Source organism: Stenella coeruleoalba (assembly GCF_951394435.1).
Source record: "Stenella coeruleoalba genome assembly, chromosome: 21".
NCBI lineage: Eukaryota > Metazoa > Chordata > Mammalia > Artiodactyla > Delphinidae > Stenella > Stenella coeruleoalba.
Window position 1 is genome coordinate 8,761,806 of NC_137167.1, and position 13,583 is coordinate 8,775,388.

At 39.4% G+C, this 13,583-nt stretch overlaps 1 protein-coding gene and 1 long non-coding RNA gene across 7 annotated transcripts in view; one reads left to right on the top strand and one right to left on the bottom strand.

The window, feature by feature from the left end:
• Positions 1 to 13,583, top strand: part of LOC307179760 — a 115,491-nt gene that overhangs the window by 41,515 nt on the left and 60,393 nt on the right. The window lies entirely within an intron of this gene.
• UNC5D (unc-5 netrin receptor D) overlaps positions 1 to 13,583 on the bottom strand; it is a 597,345-nt gene that overhangs the window by 15,001 nt on the left and 568,761 nt on the right. For all 6 annotated transcript variants that reach the window (XM_079909331.1, XM_079909333.1, XM_079909330.1 and 3 more), the window contains one exon: positions 2,210 to 2,388. In XM_079909331.1, coding sequence (XP_079765457.1) covers positions 2,210 to 2,388 — 179 coding nt within the window. The remainder of the gene's footprint in view (positions 1 to 2,209; positions 2,389 to 13,583) is intronic.

Consider the following 13,583-nt stretch of genomic DNA (forward strand, 5'->3'; position numbering starts at 1 on the left):
TTCTTTAACAGAAAGAAGCCTGCTAACCCCTAGTTTGAATCGTTCTTACTCCATAATGAGTTTCCTATTGGAGAGTTAAGCTAGAGAGTAAAGAGGAAGGAAATGCCATTCACTGAAGGTGAATATGGTAACTAAGTAAGGGTTAAAGATGAAACCTTATTTAAATACAAAGATTCCGTGCATTCATGCTATTCTAACTTGCTGTTAATTGTGAACATTTCAAAGGGACTAACTAACATTTATTTAAAATGGACATTTTCTTAGAACCATGTTAGAAACTTTCCATAAAGTAGGTTGTTTGAATTTTGTATACGAAGGACGTTTAGGCTTTCCTGGAGAGAGGGGTCTTAGGGAGAAACAAAAGCAAGCAAAAGCAAACAGGCACATCCAATGGTTGCCTTTTTTGACCCCCGACATTGGAGGGGACAAGCTTGCTCCTGTGTAGCTATTTACTGCTCATTAGAGCCCAGACACAAAAGGATGCTAACCTTAGTCTCCCAGTTTGAAATGCGTTTTCCCTACTGTGCAAGGTCAGAAACTGATGGCTTTGGAGGCAGCCTGTGTAGTTCTCATATGTTTACTGGAAGTGGAGAATAAAATGAACAAGGCAGGAACGTGCACACGCTTCTTTAGCAAATGAAGGCCAGCAGCCATGAGTAGGTAGATACTCTGTGGCAATTACTTTCTTGCAAGTGGTGAATTAAAAATCATAAACTCTTATGGCCAGACTGGATTAGAGAGTTAATGTAGTTTGAATTCTATGAATTGCATCTGTAGAAAAAGTAACATAGGGATGGTAAGTGATGTGTTTGGGCAGACTGGTATTAGCTGTAGAACCAGAACAGAGCTTCTGAGTCCCCTGCCCAATGTTCACTTTCCTTTCTTTAGACCAAATTCTGTCCTCTGGCTTAGTTTTTCATTCTTGTCCCCAGGTTGATCAGAAAGCGAACCTGACATAGTCATGGTGTTCATGGGTTACACATGACACATCTCATCCTTTATCAAAGCTGCTGGGAAAAATTCAACTGAATTTTTTTTCCCCTATACCCTCAGACATTTTTGTATTCTCTCATTTTCACTACCTGCCTTTTTCAAGAATGTGTTCTTTTTGGGCCTGCCTGTCTGTAAATTCCATTTTCTCTTACAGCCATGCCTTCTCTCTTGATTTTCCTCTCTGAGTCTGACTGCTTTCTAGTTGGGCCCTTCGTTCTCGGCTTCCGGATCCCTTTTGAAACAGGGAGCAGCCCTCTATCCTTTCTTGGCAGACATCTACCTTCCTTTCAGAGAAGAAAGAGTCAGGTAGGATGTCTGTGAAAACAAAGAACAAAAAAAATGGAAATGACAGAGTAAGCCAAACAGTGAGAAAACTAAGGCTTTGTCTCAAAAGACATAAAAAGTACCAAAGGAAAGGGAAGGAAAAGGGTGCTGGGAAAACGTGTTCTCTTTTCATTCTGGGGTTTGCGGGGTGGGTTAGTGAGAGAGGAGATCCTATTTGTCAATGCCTTTTCCCCACCAGTCATCCCTCAAGCTGAGCCCTAACTGGCCTCCCCGTCAGTGCTGCTCTGAATAGCATCACCCTTGCTTTTTCTCATCAAAGTACGAGTGCCCACTATGAATCTCTCTATTCTCCTTTCAACTCAACCACAACAGTAGCCCAGCAATGAATAGTGTCGGTTTAAGCAGCAGACCGTTGCTTTTGCTTGTTTAATGCCCTCCGCCTTCAGACCTGAGAGGTATCATCTCAAACTTCCTTTTTTATATTCACGCACCCACTTCTTCAGGCTGAGCATATCCTTATTAGGGGTTAAATAACACTTAAGGTTACCCGATGGGAGGGAGGAGGTGTGAGAAACTTGCTTCTTTGTTTCTCCATCACTGTCTCAAGACTCTGGGATCCCCTCACCAGCACCAAGATGACCAAGTCTAAACCTCCATTATGGTGGCCCAAGTAGCAAACCTGGAGATGGGACCAGGACTCAAGTAGGACTTTTCCGTAACGTCCCCAAAGGCAGAGTGGGGTGGCAGGAAGGGCCACACACTGTGTCATATTTTTGTTCTTTTCCCACTTCCCTGTCCAGATTTCACATGAAATACAGCCAGAGAAATCCATACAGATATCAGGGTCTGGAAACCACGTAGATACACCCGCCCCATTTTAGTTTTCAAGCTCTTTTAGTAAAATCCTCTTTTTGAAGTTGCCCCCAGTTACCTGTTGATGCTGTTTTTCTGTGCTAACATCTGCCAGTCTTTGCCTTTGGCGTTGGGGGTGTCAAATGTAGCACAAATCCGCTCTCTGATGGAGTAGGGAATTTTGAAGGCTTTGGGGCCAGTCTGTGCAGGGAAAGTGCTGTCCTCTTGTGCAAAGAAAGTGATGGTCTCTCTTTCATTCTATAAACAAAATAAGGAAAGCAGGATCAGATCTAAGTAGAAGCCTTACTGGTCAACACTTTTATTTTTTTTAAGAGAAGTTGTGTTAACACACATGCAAAAAATGCTTGCCTGTTGTGATGGAGTCTATAAAATACACTGACAAGTTCCCCTTTCTTCTAAAACAGTAAATAATGTCTCTAGTAGCCTAGGAAACCGTGTACTGGAGCTTTCAAAAGCCTCTTCCACTCAGGGAAGTCACAATCTTCAGCTTCCTACATCCAAGGAGGTGTCAGGTGAGAGCAGAATTAGATTTTTTTTAATTCTCAAAAGAAAAAAAAAATCTAGAATCAGTAGGAAGAAGCTTCCAGATGACAGATTTCAGTTCACTGTAAGGAGACCTTCTGAGAGTCAGAGCTGATCAGAGAAGAATGCGCTGATCAAAGGAGCTGGCCGGGAAGCCACGTGTCGGGAAAGCTACAAAGGGGACCTGATTGTATGTTGATCATTTTCAAGTGTGTGTTTCTCCCAGGCCTCAAGTGTGATTCTATAGGAAATATTTTGGTTTTGTTTCAGAATTAAATTGCTTTTGTAAAATGGGAGGTAGCCGCGAGTCAGCGACGAGACCTGGACTAGCCGGCGGAGTGCTGCAGGCTGGAGAGCTTCTGCCTGCTGTCTGCCCACTCTTCTGACTTAAGAGCTGTCCAGTGAGGATTAGTTATGCATCATAACAATTAGATCATCATATCCAATGTGAAATCACACATCCATCCATCATATCAGAATAGCTGCTGAAAGTTTATATGGACTAACAGAATTTTAAGGCTTGAAAGGCAGCTGAATCACTCCTGTGATTAGGATGGGATACAAGGCAAAAGGGATTCTGCAAGTCCCTAATCAGTTGACTATGCATTGACGAAGAGAGATTTTTCCGGGTGGACCTGACCTAATCAAGTGGCTCTTAAAAGAGAGAAGATGCAGCTCCTATCTGGAGGTATCTCTCCTGCTGGCCTGAAAGAAAGCAAACAGCCACGCTGTGAACTGCCTGTGGTTGGGGGTGGGAGGGGCTGAAGCTAGGAACTGAGGGTGTCCTCTAGGAGCTGAGAGTGAGCCCTATCCAACAGTCAGCAAGACATTGGGGACTTCAGTCCTACAGCCACAAGGACCTGAATTTGTCAACAACCCTAATAAATGGGACAGACCTCTGAGCTCCAGATGAGAATGTCCTGCTGCCACCACCACCTTGACCTCAGCCTTGTGAGATCCTCATCAGAGAACCCAGTTAGGCCATGCCTAGGCTTCTGCCCTCAAAAAAGGTGGGACAGTAAGCGGGTGGTGTTTTTTTCTGATAGATTTGTGGTAATTTGTTATGCACGAGAAGAACACTAACGCAAAGGGAAATTAAAACACAAATCTGAGGTCGGGTTAAGGGACTAGTTAGCACTGTTTAAACGCCAAGAAACTATCCTTTGCATTAGGAACTTGTCGACTTGGGCGGTCCTTTAAGTCAACACATGCCCTTCCTGAACTGCCCCTGTGAGCTTCCCCTGATGTTTTTCTGACCTTTTACACATCTCCTTCTGTGGACACCACAGCCATGGAAGCCCTTCTTGGCTGGGGTCCAGGCTCATGGAACTTTAAGCCTTCAGACTTGGTGTGTCTTACATCTTCAAAAATCTGTTAATTGAGGAAACTAGTTCATACAAAGATCTTATTAATGAATGATAATGTGTTTTGTCTTTCTGTAAGCATTTAACACAGTTACATAAGGGGGGATGTTTTGGAAACACAATGCCTTAACCCAGTATTCCCACAGGGTATCTCAGATGTTCCAAGAAAGAGCAGTCATGTGGTCAAATACTTTCTGAGAAATGCTGCACGTTATATCTTACTCTTGGAACTTCAAAGTACATGTTATCAGATTAAACAGATTCTACTTACTGGTTTTAGTTCTATTCCCTGGACTATTATAGAACAACGCTCATCAAAATTCGTCCAGTTTTGGAGGTTAGGATGGACTAACAGAAAAAGTGTGGTTTTCAGAGTCAGAAATGTCTTGCTTTGGAGTATAAGTTCACATTTCGTAGCTCAGTGACCTTGGATGCTACAGGACTTCCCTCAGCCTCAATTTCCTAATCAGTCTTTGACATTTTTTATAGACTCCACAGGGGTATAAACTTTGGTAGAAGTTATCCAGGTAATTGGTGTCAGAGCTAAAACTAGAATTCCGATACCCTAATACCTTTACCAGGACTCACTTCACTACATTACCCTGCATCAAGACAAGTACCAAAAATCCACAGAGCAGGGTGGTTCAGAAAAACGCTCTCTGAGTGATATTGGCATTGTATTTCAAGAATTAAGAGCAGTAGAGCTTCATGGAGGAGGCATGTGAGTTGACCTTGAAGCATAGGTAGCTATTGAGTGAACAGAAATTGTTCTGTAATAAGCAGTTATTTTGGGCAGAGTAGTCAATTCCTTTCTTTTTTTTTTTTGCCTTTATTTTATATATTATTTTATACAGCAAGTTCTTATTATCTATTTTATACATATTAGTGTATATATGTCAACACCAGTCTCCCAATTCATCCCCCCACTTTACACCCTTGGTGTCCATACGTTCTCTACATCTGTGTCTCTGTTTATACCTTGCAAGCCAGTTCATCTGTACCATTTTTTTTGGATTCCACATATATGTGTTAGCATACAGTATTTGTTTTTCTCTTTCTGACTTACTTCACTCTGTATGACAGTCTCTAGGTCCATCCACCTCACTACAAATAACTCAATTTTGTTCCTTTTTATGGCTGCATAATATTCCATTGTATATTTGTACTACATCTTTATCCATTCGTCTGTCGATGGGCATTTAGGTTGCTTCCATGACCTGACTATTGTAAATAGTGCTGCAATGAACACTGGGGTGCATGTGTCTTTTTGAACTATGGTTTTCACTGAGTATATGCCCAGTAGTGGGATTGCTGGGTCATATGGTAATTCTCTTTTAAGTTTTTTAAGGAACCTCCATACTGTTCTCCATAGTGGCTGTATCAATTTACATTCCCACCAACAGTGCAAGAGGGTTCCCTTTTCTCCACACCCTCTCTAGCATTTGTTGTTTGTAGATTTTCTGATGATGCCCATTCTAACTGGTGTGAGGTGATACCTCATTGTAGTTTTGATTTGCATTTCTCTAGTAATTAGTGATGTTCAGCAGCTTTTCATGTGTTTCTTGTCCATCTCTATGTCTTCTTTGGAGAAATGTCTATTTAGGTGTTCTGCCCATTTTTGGATTGGGTTGTTTTTTTTTTTAATATTGAGCTGCATGAGCTGTTTATATATTTTGGAGATTAATCCTTTGATTCATTTGCAAATATTTTCTCCCATTCTGAGGGTTGTCTTTTCGTTTTGTTTATAGTTTCCTTGGCTGTGCAAAAGCTTTTAAGTTTCATTAGGTCCCATTTGGTTATTTTTGTTTTTATTTCCATTACTCTAGGAGGTGGGTCCAAAAAGATCTTGCTGTGATTTATGTCAAAGAGTGTTCTTCCTATGTTTTCCTCTTAAGAGTTTTATAGTGTCTGGTCTTACATATAGGTCTTCAATCCATTTTGACTTTATTTTTGTGTATGGTGTTAGAGACTGTTCTAATTTCTTTCTTTTACATATAGCTATCCAGTTTTCCCAGCACCACTTACTGAAGAGACTGTCTTTTCTCCATTGTATATCCTTGCCTCCTTTGTCATAGATTAGTTGACCACAGGTGCGTGGGTTTATCTCTGGGCTTTCTATCCTGTTCCATTGATCTATTTTTCTGTTTTTGTGCCAGTACCATATTGTCTTGATTACTGTAGCTTTGTAGTATAATCTGAAGTCAGGGAGTCTGATTCCTCCAGCTCCATTTATTTCCCTGAAGACTGCTTTGGCTCTTCGGGGTCTTTTGTGTCTCCATACAAATTTTAAGATTTTTTGTTCTAGTTCTGTAAAAAATGCCACTGGTAATTTGATAGGGATTGAATTAAATCTGTAGATTGCTTTTGGGAGTATAGTCATTTCACAATATTGATTCTTCCAATCCAAGAACATGGTATATCTCTCCATCTGTTTGTGTCATGTTTGATTTCTTTCATCAGTGTCTTATAGTTTTCTGAGTACAGTCTTTTACCTCCTTAGGTAGGTTTATTCCTAGGTATTTTATTTTTTTGTTGCAATGGTGAATGGGATTGTTTCCTTAATTTCTCTTTCTGATCTTTTGTTATTAGTGTATAGAAATGCAAGAGATAACTATGCATTAATTTTATATCCTGCAACTTTACCAAATTCATTGATTAGCTCTAGTAGTTTTCTGGTAGCATTTTTAGGATTCTCTATGTATAGTATCATGTCATCTGCAAACAGTGACAGTTTTACTTCTTCTTTTCTGATTTGGATTCCTTTTATTTCTTTCTCTTCTCTGATTGCCATGGCTAAGACCTCAAAAGCCACGTTGAATAACAGTGGTGAGAGTGGACATCCTTGTCTTTTTCCTGATATTAGAGGAAATGCTTTCAGTTTTTCACCATTGAGAATGATGTTTGCTGTGGCTTTGTTGTATATGGCCTCTATTATGTTGAGCTAGGTTCTCTCTATGCCCACTTTCTGGAGCGTTTTTTTATCAAAAATGGGTGCTGAATTTTGTCAAAAGCTTTTTCTGCATCTATTGAGATGATCATATGGTTTTTATTCTTCAGTTTGTTAATATGGTGTATCACATTAATTGATTTGCGTATATTGAAGAATCTTTGCATCCCTGGGGTAAATCCCACTTGACCGTGATGTATGATCCTTTTAATGTGTGATTGGATTCTGTTTGCTAGTATTTTGTTGAGGGTTTTTGAATCTATACACATCAGTGATATTGGCCTGTAATTTTCTTTTATTGTAGTATCTCTGTCTGGCTTTGGTATCTGGGTTATGGTGACATCATTGAGTTTGGGAGTGTTCCTTCCTATGCAATTTTTTGGAAGAGTTTGAGAAGGATGGGTGTTAGCTCTTCTCTAAATGTTTGATAGAATTCACCTGTGAAGCCATCTGGTCCTGGACTTTTGTTCGTTGGAAGATTTTTAAGCACAGTTCAATTTCAGTGCTTGTGATTGGTCTGTTTATATTTTCTCTTTCTTCCTGTTTCAGTCTTGGAAGGTTATATCTTTCTAAGAATTTGTCCATTTCTTCCAGGTTGTCCATTATATTGGCATAGAGTTGCTTGTAGTAGTCTCTTAGGATGGTTTGTGTTTCTGTGGGGTCTGTTGCAACTTCTCCTTTTTCATTTCGAATTTTATTGATTTGAGTCCTCTCCCTCTTTTTCTTGATGAGTCTGGCTAATAGTTTGCCAGTTTTGTTTATCTTCTCAAAGAACCAGTCTCTAGTTTTATTGACCTTTGCTATTGCTTTCTTTGTTTCTATTTCATTTATTTCTGCTCTGATCTTTATGATTTCTTTCCTTCTACTAACTTTGGGTTTTGTTTGTTCTTCTTTCTCTAGTTCCTTTAGGTGTAAGGTTAGATTGTTTGAGATTTTTCTTGTTTCTTGAGGTAGGATTGTAGTGCTATAAAGTTCCCTGTTAGAACTGTTTTTGCTGCATTCCAACAAAAATGTGTTTTCATTGTCATTTGTCTGTAGGTATATTTTTATTTCCTCTATGATTTCTTCAGTTAGCTCTTGGTTATTTAGTAATGTATTGTTTAGCCTCCATGTGTTTGTGTTTTTTATAGTTTTACCCTGTAATTGATTTCTAATCTCATAGTGTTGTGGTCAGAAAAGATGCTTGATATGATTTCAGTTTTCTTAAATTTACTGAGGCTTGCTTTGTGACCCACAGTATGATCTACCCTGGAGAATGTTCTGTGTGCACTTAAGAAGAAATGTAATCTGCTGTTTTTGGATGGAATGTCCTATAAATGTTTTTGGATGGAACGTCCTATAAATGTCCTATCAATTAAATCTATCTTGGTTTATTGTGTCATTTAAAGCTTGTGGTTCCTTATGAATTTTCTGTCTCGATGATCTGTCCATTGGTATAAGTGAGGTCTTAATGTCCCTCACTATTATTGTGTTACTCTCGATTTCCTCTTTTATAGCTGTTAGCAGTTGCCTTATGTATTGATGTGCTCCTATGTTGTATGCATATATATTTATAATTGTTATATCTTCTTCTTGGATTGATCTCTTGATCATTAGGTAGCGTCCTTCTTGTCTCTTGTAACATTCTATGTTTTAAAGTCTATTTTATCTGAGTATTGCCACTCCAGCTTTCTTTTGATTTCCATTTGCATGGAATATCTTTTTTCCATCCCCTCACTTTCAGTCTGTATGTGTCCCTAGGTCTGAAGTGGGTCTCTTGTAGACAGCATATATATGGGTCTTGTTTTTGTATCCATTCAGTGAGCCTGTGTCCTTTGGATGGAGCATTTAATCCATTTACATTTAAGGTAATTATCGATATGTATGTTCCTATTACCGTATTCTGAATTGTTTTGCGTTTGTTTTTGTAGGTGCTTTTCTTCTCTTGTGTTTCCCACTTAGAGACGTTCCTTTAGCATTTGTTGTAGAGCTGGTTTGGTGGTGCTGAATTCTCTTAGGTTTTGCTTGTCTGTAAAGCTTTTGATTTCTCTATCAGATCTGAATGAGATCCTTTCTGGGTAGAGTAATCTTGCTTGTAGTTTCTTCCCTTTCATCACTTTAAATATATCGTGCCACTTCCTTCTGGCTTGTAGAATTTCTGCTGAGAAATCAGCTGTTAACTTTATGGGAATTCCCTTGTATGTTGTCATTTTCCCCTTGTTTCAATTTTTCTTTGTCTTTAATTTTTGTCAATTTGATTACTATGTGTCTCAGCGTGTTTGTCCTTGGGTTTATCCTGCCTGGGACTCTCTGCGCTTCCTGGACTTGGGTGGCTGTTTCCTTTCCCATGTTAGGGAAGTTTTTGACTATAATCTCTTCAAATATTTTCTCGGGTCCTTCCTCTGTCTCTCCTCATTCTGTGACCCCTATAATGCGAATGTTGGCATGTTTAATGTTCTCAGAGGTCTCTTAGGCTGTCTTCATTTCTTTTCATTCTTTTTTCTTTATTTTGTTCTGTGCAGTGAATTCCACCATTCTGTGTTCCAGGTCACTTATTCGTTCTTCTACCTCAGTTATTCTGCTATTGATTCCTTCTAGTGTATTTTTCATTTCAGTTATTGTATTGTTCATCTCTGTTTGTTCTTTAATTCTTCTAGATATTTGTTAAACATTTCTTGCATCTTCTCGATCTTTACCTCCATTCTTTTTCCTAGGTCCTGTATCATCTTCACTATCATTATTCTGAATTCTTTTTCTGGAAGGTGGCCTATCTCCACTTCATTTAATTGTTTTACCTTGTTCCTTCATCTGGTATATAGTCCTCCGTCTTTTCATTTTGTCTTTCTGTGAATGTGGTTTTCCTTCCACAGGCTGCAGGATTGTAGTTCTTCTTGCTTCTGCTGTCTGCCCTCTGGTGGATGAGGCTATCTAAGAGACTTGTGCAAGCTTCCTGATGGGAGGGACTGGTGGTGGGTAGACCTGGGTGTTGTTCTGGTGGCCAGAGCTCAGTAAAAGTTTAATCCATTTGTCTGCTGTTGAGTGGGGCTGGGTTCCCTCCCTGTTGGTTGTTTGGCCTGAGGCAACCCACTGGAGGCTACAGGCTCTTTGGTGGGGCTAATAGCAGGATCTGGGAGGGCTCATGCCAAGGAGTACTTCCCAGAATTTCTCCTGCCAGTGTCCTTGTCCTCATGGTGAGACACAGCCACCCCCCACCCCCGTCTCTGCAGGAGACCCTCCAACACTAGCAGGTAGGTCTGGTTCAGTGTCCTATGGGGTCACTGCTCCTTCCCCTGTGTCATGATGCACATACTACTTTGTGTGTGTCCTCCAAGATTGGAGTCTCTGTTTCCCCCAGTCCTGTCGAAGTCCTACAATCAAATCTCTCTAGCCTTCCAAGTCTGATTCTCTAGGAATTCCTCCTTCTGTTACCAGACCCCCAGGTTGGGAAGCCTGACATGGGGCTCAGAACCTTCACTCCAGTGGGTGGACTTCTGTGGTATAATTGTTCTCCAGTTTGTGAGTCACCCACCCAGTGGTTATGGGATTTGATTTTATTGTGATTACGCCCTTCCTACCATCTCATTGCAGCTTCTCCTTTGTCTTTGGATGTGAGGTATCTTTTTTGGTGAGTTCCAGTGTCTTCCTGTTGATGATTGTTCAGCAGTTAGTTGTGAATCCAGTGCTCTAGCAAGAGGGAGTGAGCGCCTGTCCGTCTACTCCGCCATCTTGAACCAATGAGCCCAGTGCTTTTCTGATATATAAGATGTTCATAAAATAAACCACCTCAGGCTTATTACTGCATAAGATAGGTTACAAGACATGTCACTTTTCATCATGGTATGTAAAATTTCTTCTAACCTTTAAAAATACAAATCAAGTAAGAATCATTTCTTTAAAAATTTTCCTGACTTAAGGCAGGGTAATGTCCTTAAAAAGAATAGTAAAAAAACATTGAGAGAGAGAATAAAAGGAATTCTGTACAGGATAACATGGTAATTGTCATTGTAAAATGGCACTAAAGTGTGTTAACGTGAAAAGGTGGCTTGCCAATGAAACTGAAAACACAGTGTATCCATGTGAAAAGATGGCAGTAGACAGAGACAGATGCCCTCATGGCATCTATGATTTGACCAATTCGACCAAGCTCTGTCTTCCCTGTTGGCAGAAGAAAGAGCACCCTGATACACAAAGTCTTCAGAAAAAAATGGACAGAGTGGTATGATTTAAAGGTGAATAAAGTATTACATGAGACTGACTTGTAAAAATATGTATTTCTTCTACTTACTACACTTTAATAAATGGGCCCCCATGTCCCTCACAAAGTTTCCAAATTTAAATATTTCCCATGTGTAAGGATGACACTTTACATAACGTTTATGATACATTCTAAAAGACATCTGGGCCGAGTAATAAGACTCCAGTGGATGCATCACATCTTCTGACTGTTTAAATTAAATATGCAGAGGAACAGGAGATTTTCATGCTCTGAACACAGGAGATAAGGTGCTGCTACCTGGTTAACGTGGGAGCTGTAAATCAGTGAGGAATTCCAAGTATTCTGTCTACTTTGTAACAGACACATCATCCCCCAACTTCTACCACTTTTAGAAGAAAGATAAGAGAATTTCTTGAAGGGAAAGTTTTAACATGCAAGATTCCCATTTTAAGTTGTTTCTACCAAAAGATAGATTCTTTAATATTATTACATTCATAAGGATGAAGGAAGTAAATGACTTGGGGATTCTTCCCTTCTGCTCAATATTAGCAAACTTACTTAGCTTTAGTCCACAATACTGTCGCTTTATAGAGTATCAATTGGCTATCATCATTAGGTAATGTAGTTGGGTTAAATTTAAGGAGAACCAACCTGCTTCCAAAGATTGACGCAATAATGGCTACTCTAAAGAACAGAAAAGATATATTACTTTGATCACTGAAATAATTTTTAAATTTGAGAAGGATATGAATGATTATTTGGAAAACCATTTAGATAAGAGGCATGAAGGAATATGATGGATGTGGAGCTGAACGTAAAGAACCAAATGCCTTCACTGAGGGTGCTCACTACATTAATTTAAAATCAATGTTTTGTATTTCATATACACACACACACACACACACACACACACACACACACACACACACACACACAGACACATACATATTTTACCTCTCATGGTTCCATTGCTAAAATCTCGAAATATAGTGAGACTAAGGCAATCCATTTTAAAGTAAGGTAGGAAGGGGGAGCTCTGAGCCCAGATATGTGAGGATTCTTTTTTCTTTGGTGGGTGAGATATTAAACTACATATTTCAAAGATATCTATTGAACGTTTCAAAAATTTTAGTTCTTTATTATTATTAATCAATGACACCTTATTATTAACTTATTAAAACCACCTAAAGCAGAATCTTTCAGCGTAGTGGCCATGAAGTATGATGACCTTTAATAACTGATCTATTATTCTTGACTCAGTAATTGATATAGACCCATGTCTTGAATATATCCTGCCTCTTCTCTCCAGCTATTCCCAATTTCTCAGAACTTTATGTATCTTCAATTTTCTCGAAACGTCTACCATAAAAACCAAGTCAGTTTTAGGGAGAAGAAGATGGTTTTTATCACCAGATATATGCTTTTCCCAGGAATGAAACAATCCCAGGGTTGGAAGGGCCTTGAGTGATCATTCAATCAAGACATCCTTTTGCAGGCAGATCTACATGTAGGGAATCAATTCTATTTGTGAAGATGTATAGAATGAACACTTATTCTAGCCCAACACACAAACAGGTACATCTCATCCTTCTGCAATCTTGAGGAAAGAGCTCCCCAATTTTCATCTACTTTTAGACTCAAAGGCAAAATTGCTGATGCTGTGATGTTTGTCACTAGTGCCTAAGGCCCCAAAGAGAGGGCTTATGTTATGGACAAGGCCCATGGTTAGGACGAATAAATTAAACCTCCTCGGTTGGGTTCCTGGAGTGGTATTGAATAGAAATCCAGACTTTGGTCTTAAAGTTTAGTATCTCAGCTGGGAACTCTGGCTACCCATCTTATTAGCTCTATGATCTTGGATAAGAAGGTTGACTTCCTTGAGACTGTTACATCATGTAAAACTGTGATGATATAATACTAATCCACAGAGCTGTGATGGTTATATGTGAAAGCACATGAAGTGGTGCCTGAAACATAGTGGCTTTCAAAAGTTATTAATTTTCCTCTGATGTAGAAAATGATGGCCAACAAAATTTGCCTAAGAAATAGAGTTTGGTACAAAGAAATGGGGATGCACTGGGCCAAATTTCAGCAGGGACACTTAAAGCAATTAAATGATCCTTACAGGATCAAACAAGTTAATAAAGCTTCTAAAATGCAGTAGCCTACAACTTAGATTGCTGTAGTCCACCACTGAATGTCTAAATATTCTGCTAACTCTGCCTCCATTTACCAAGAGGTACTGTGATGTCATGTTCTTTAAGGCTTTCCAAAGTGATCGTAAACTTTGTTAAGCATTAGAAAAGGAACTGGAGAGTAAAGAAGATTATGTTTATTAGCTCATTTTCTATTTTTTTAAATTAATTCATTTTTGGCTGTGTTGGGTCTTTGTTGCTGCGCGCGG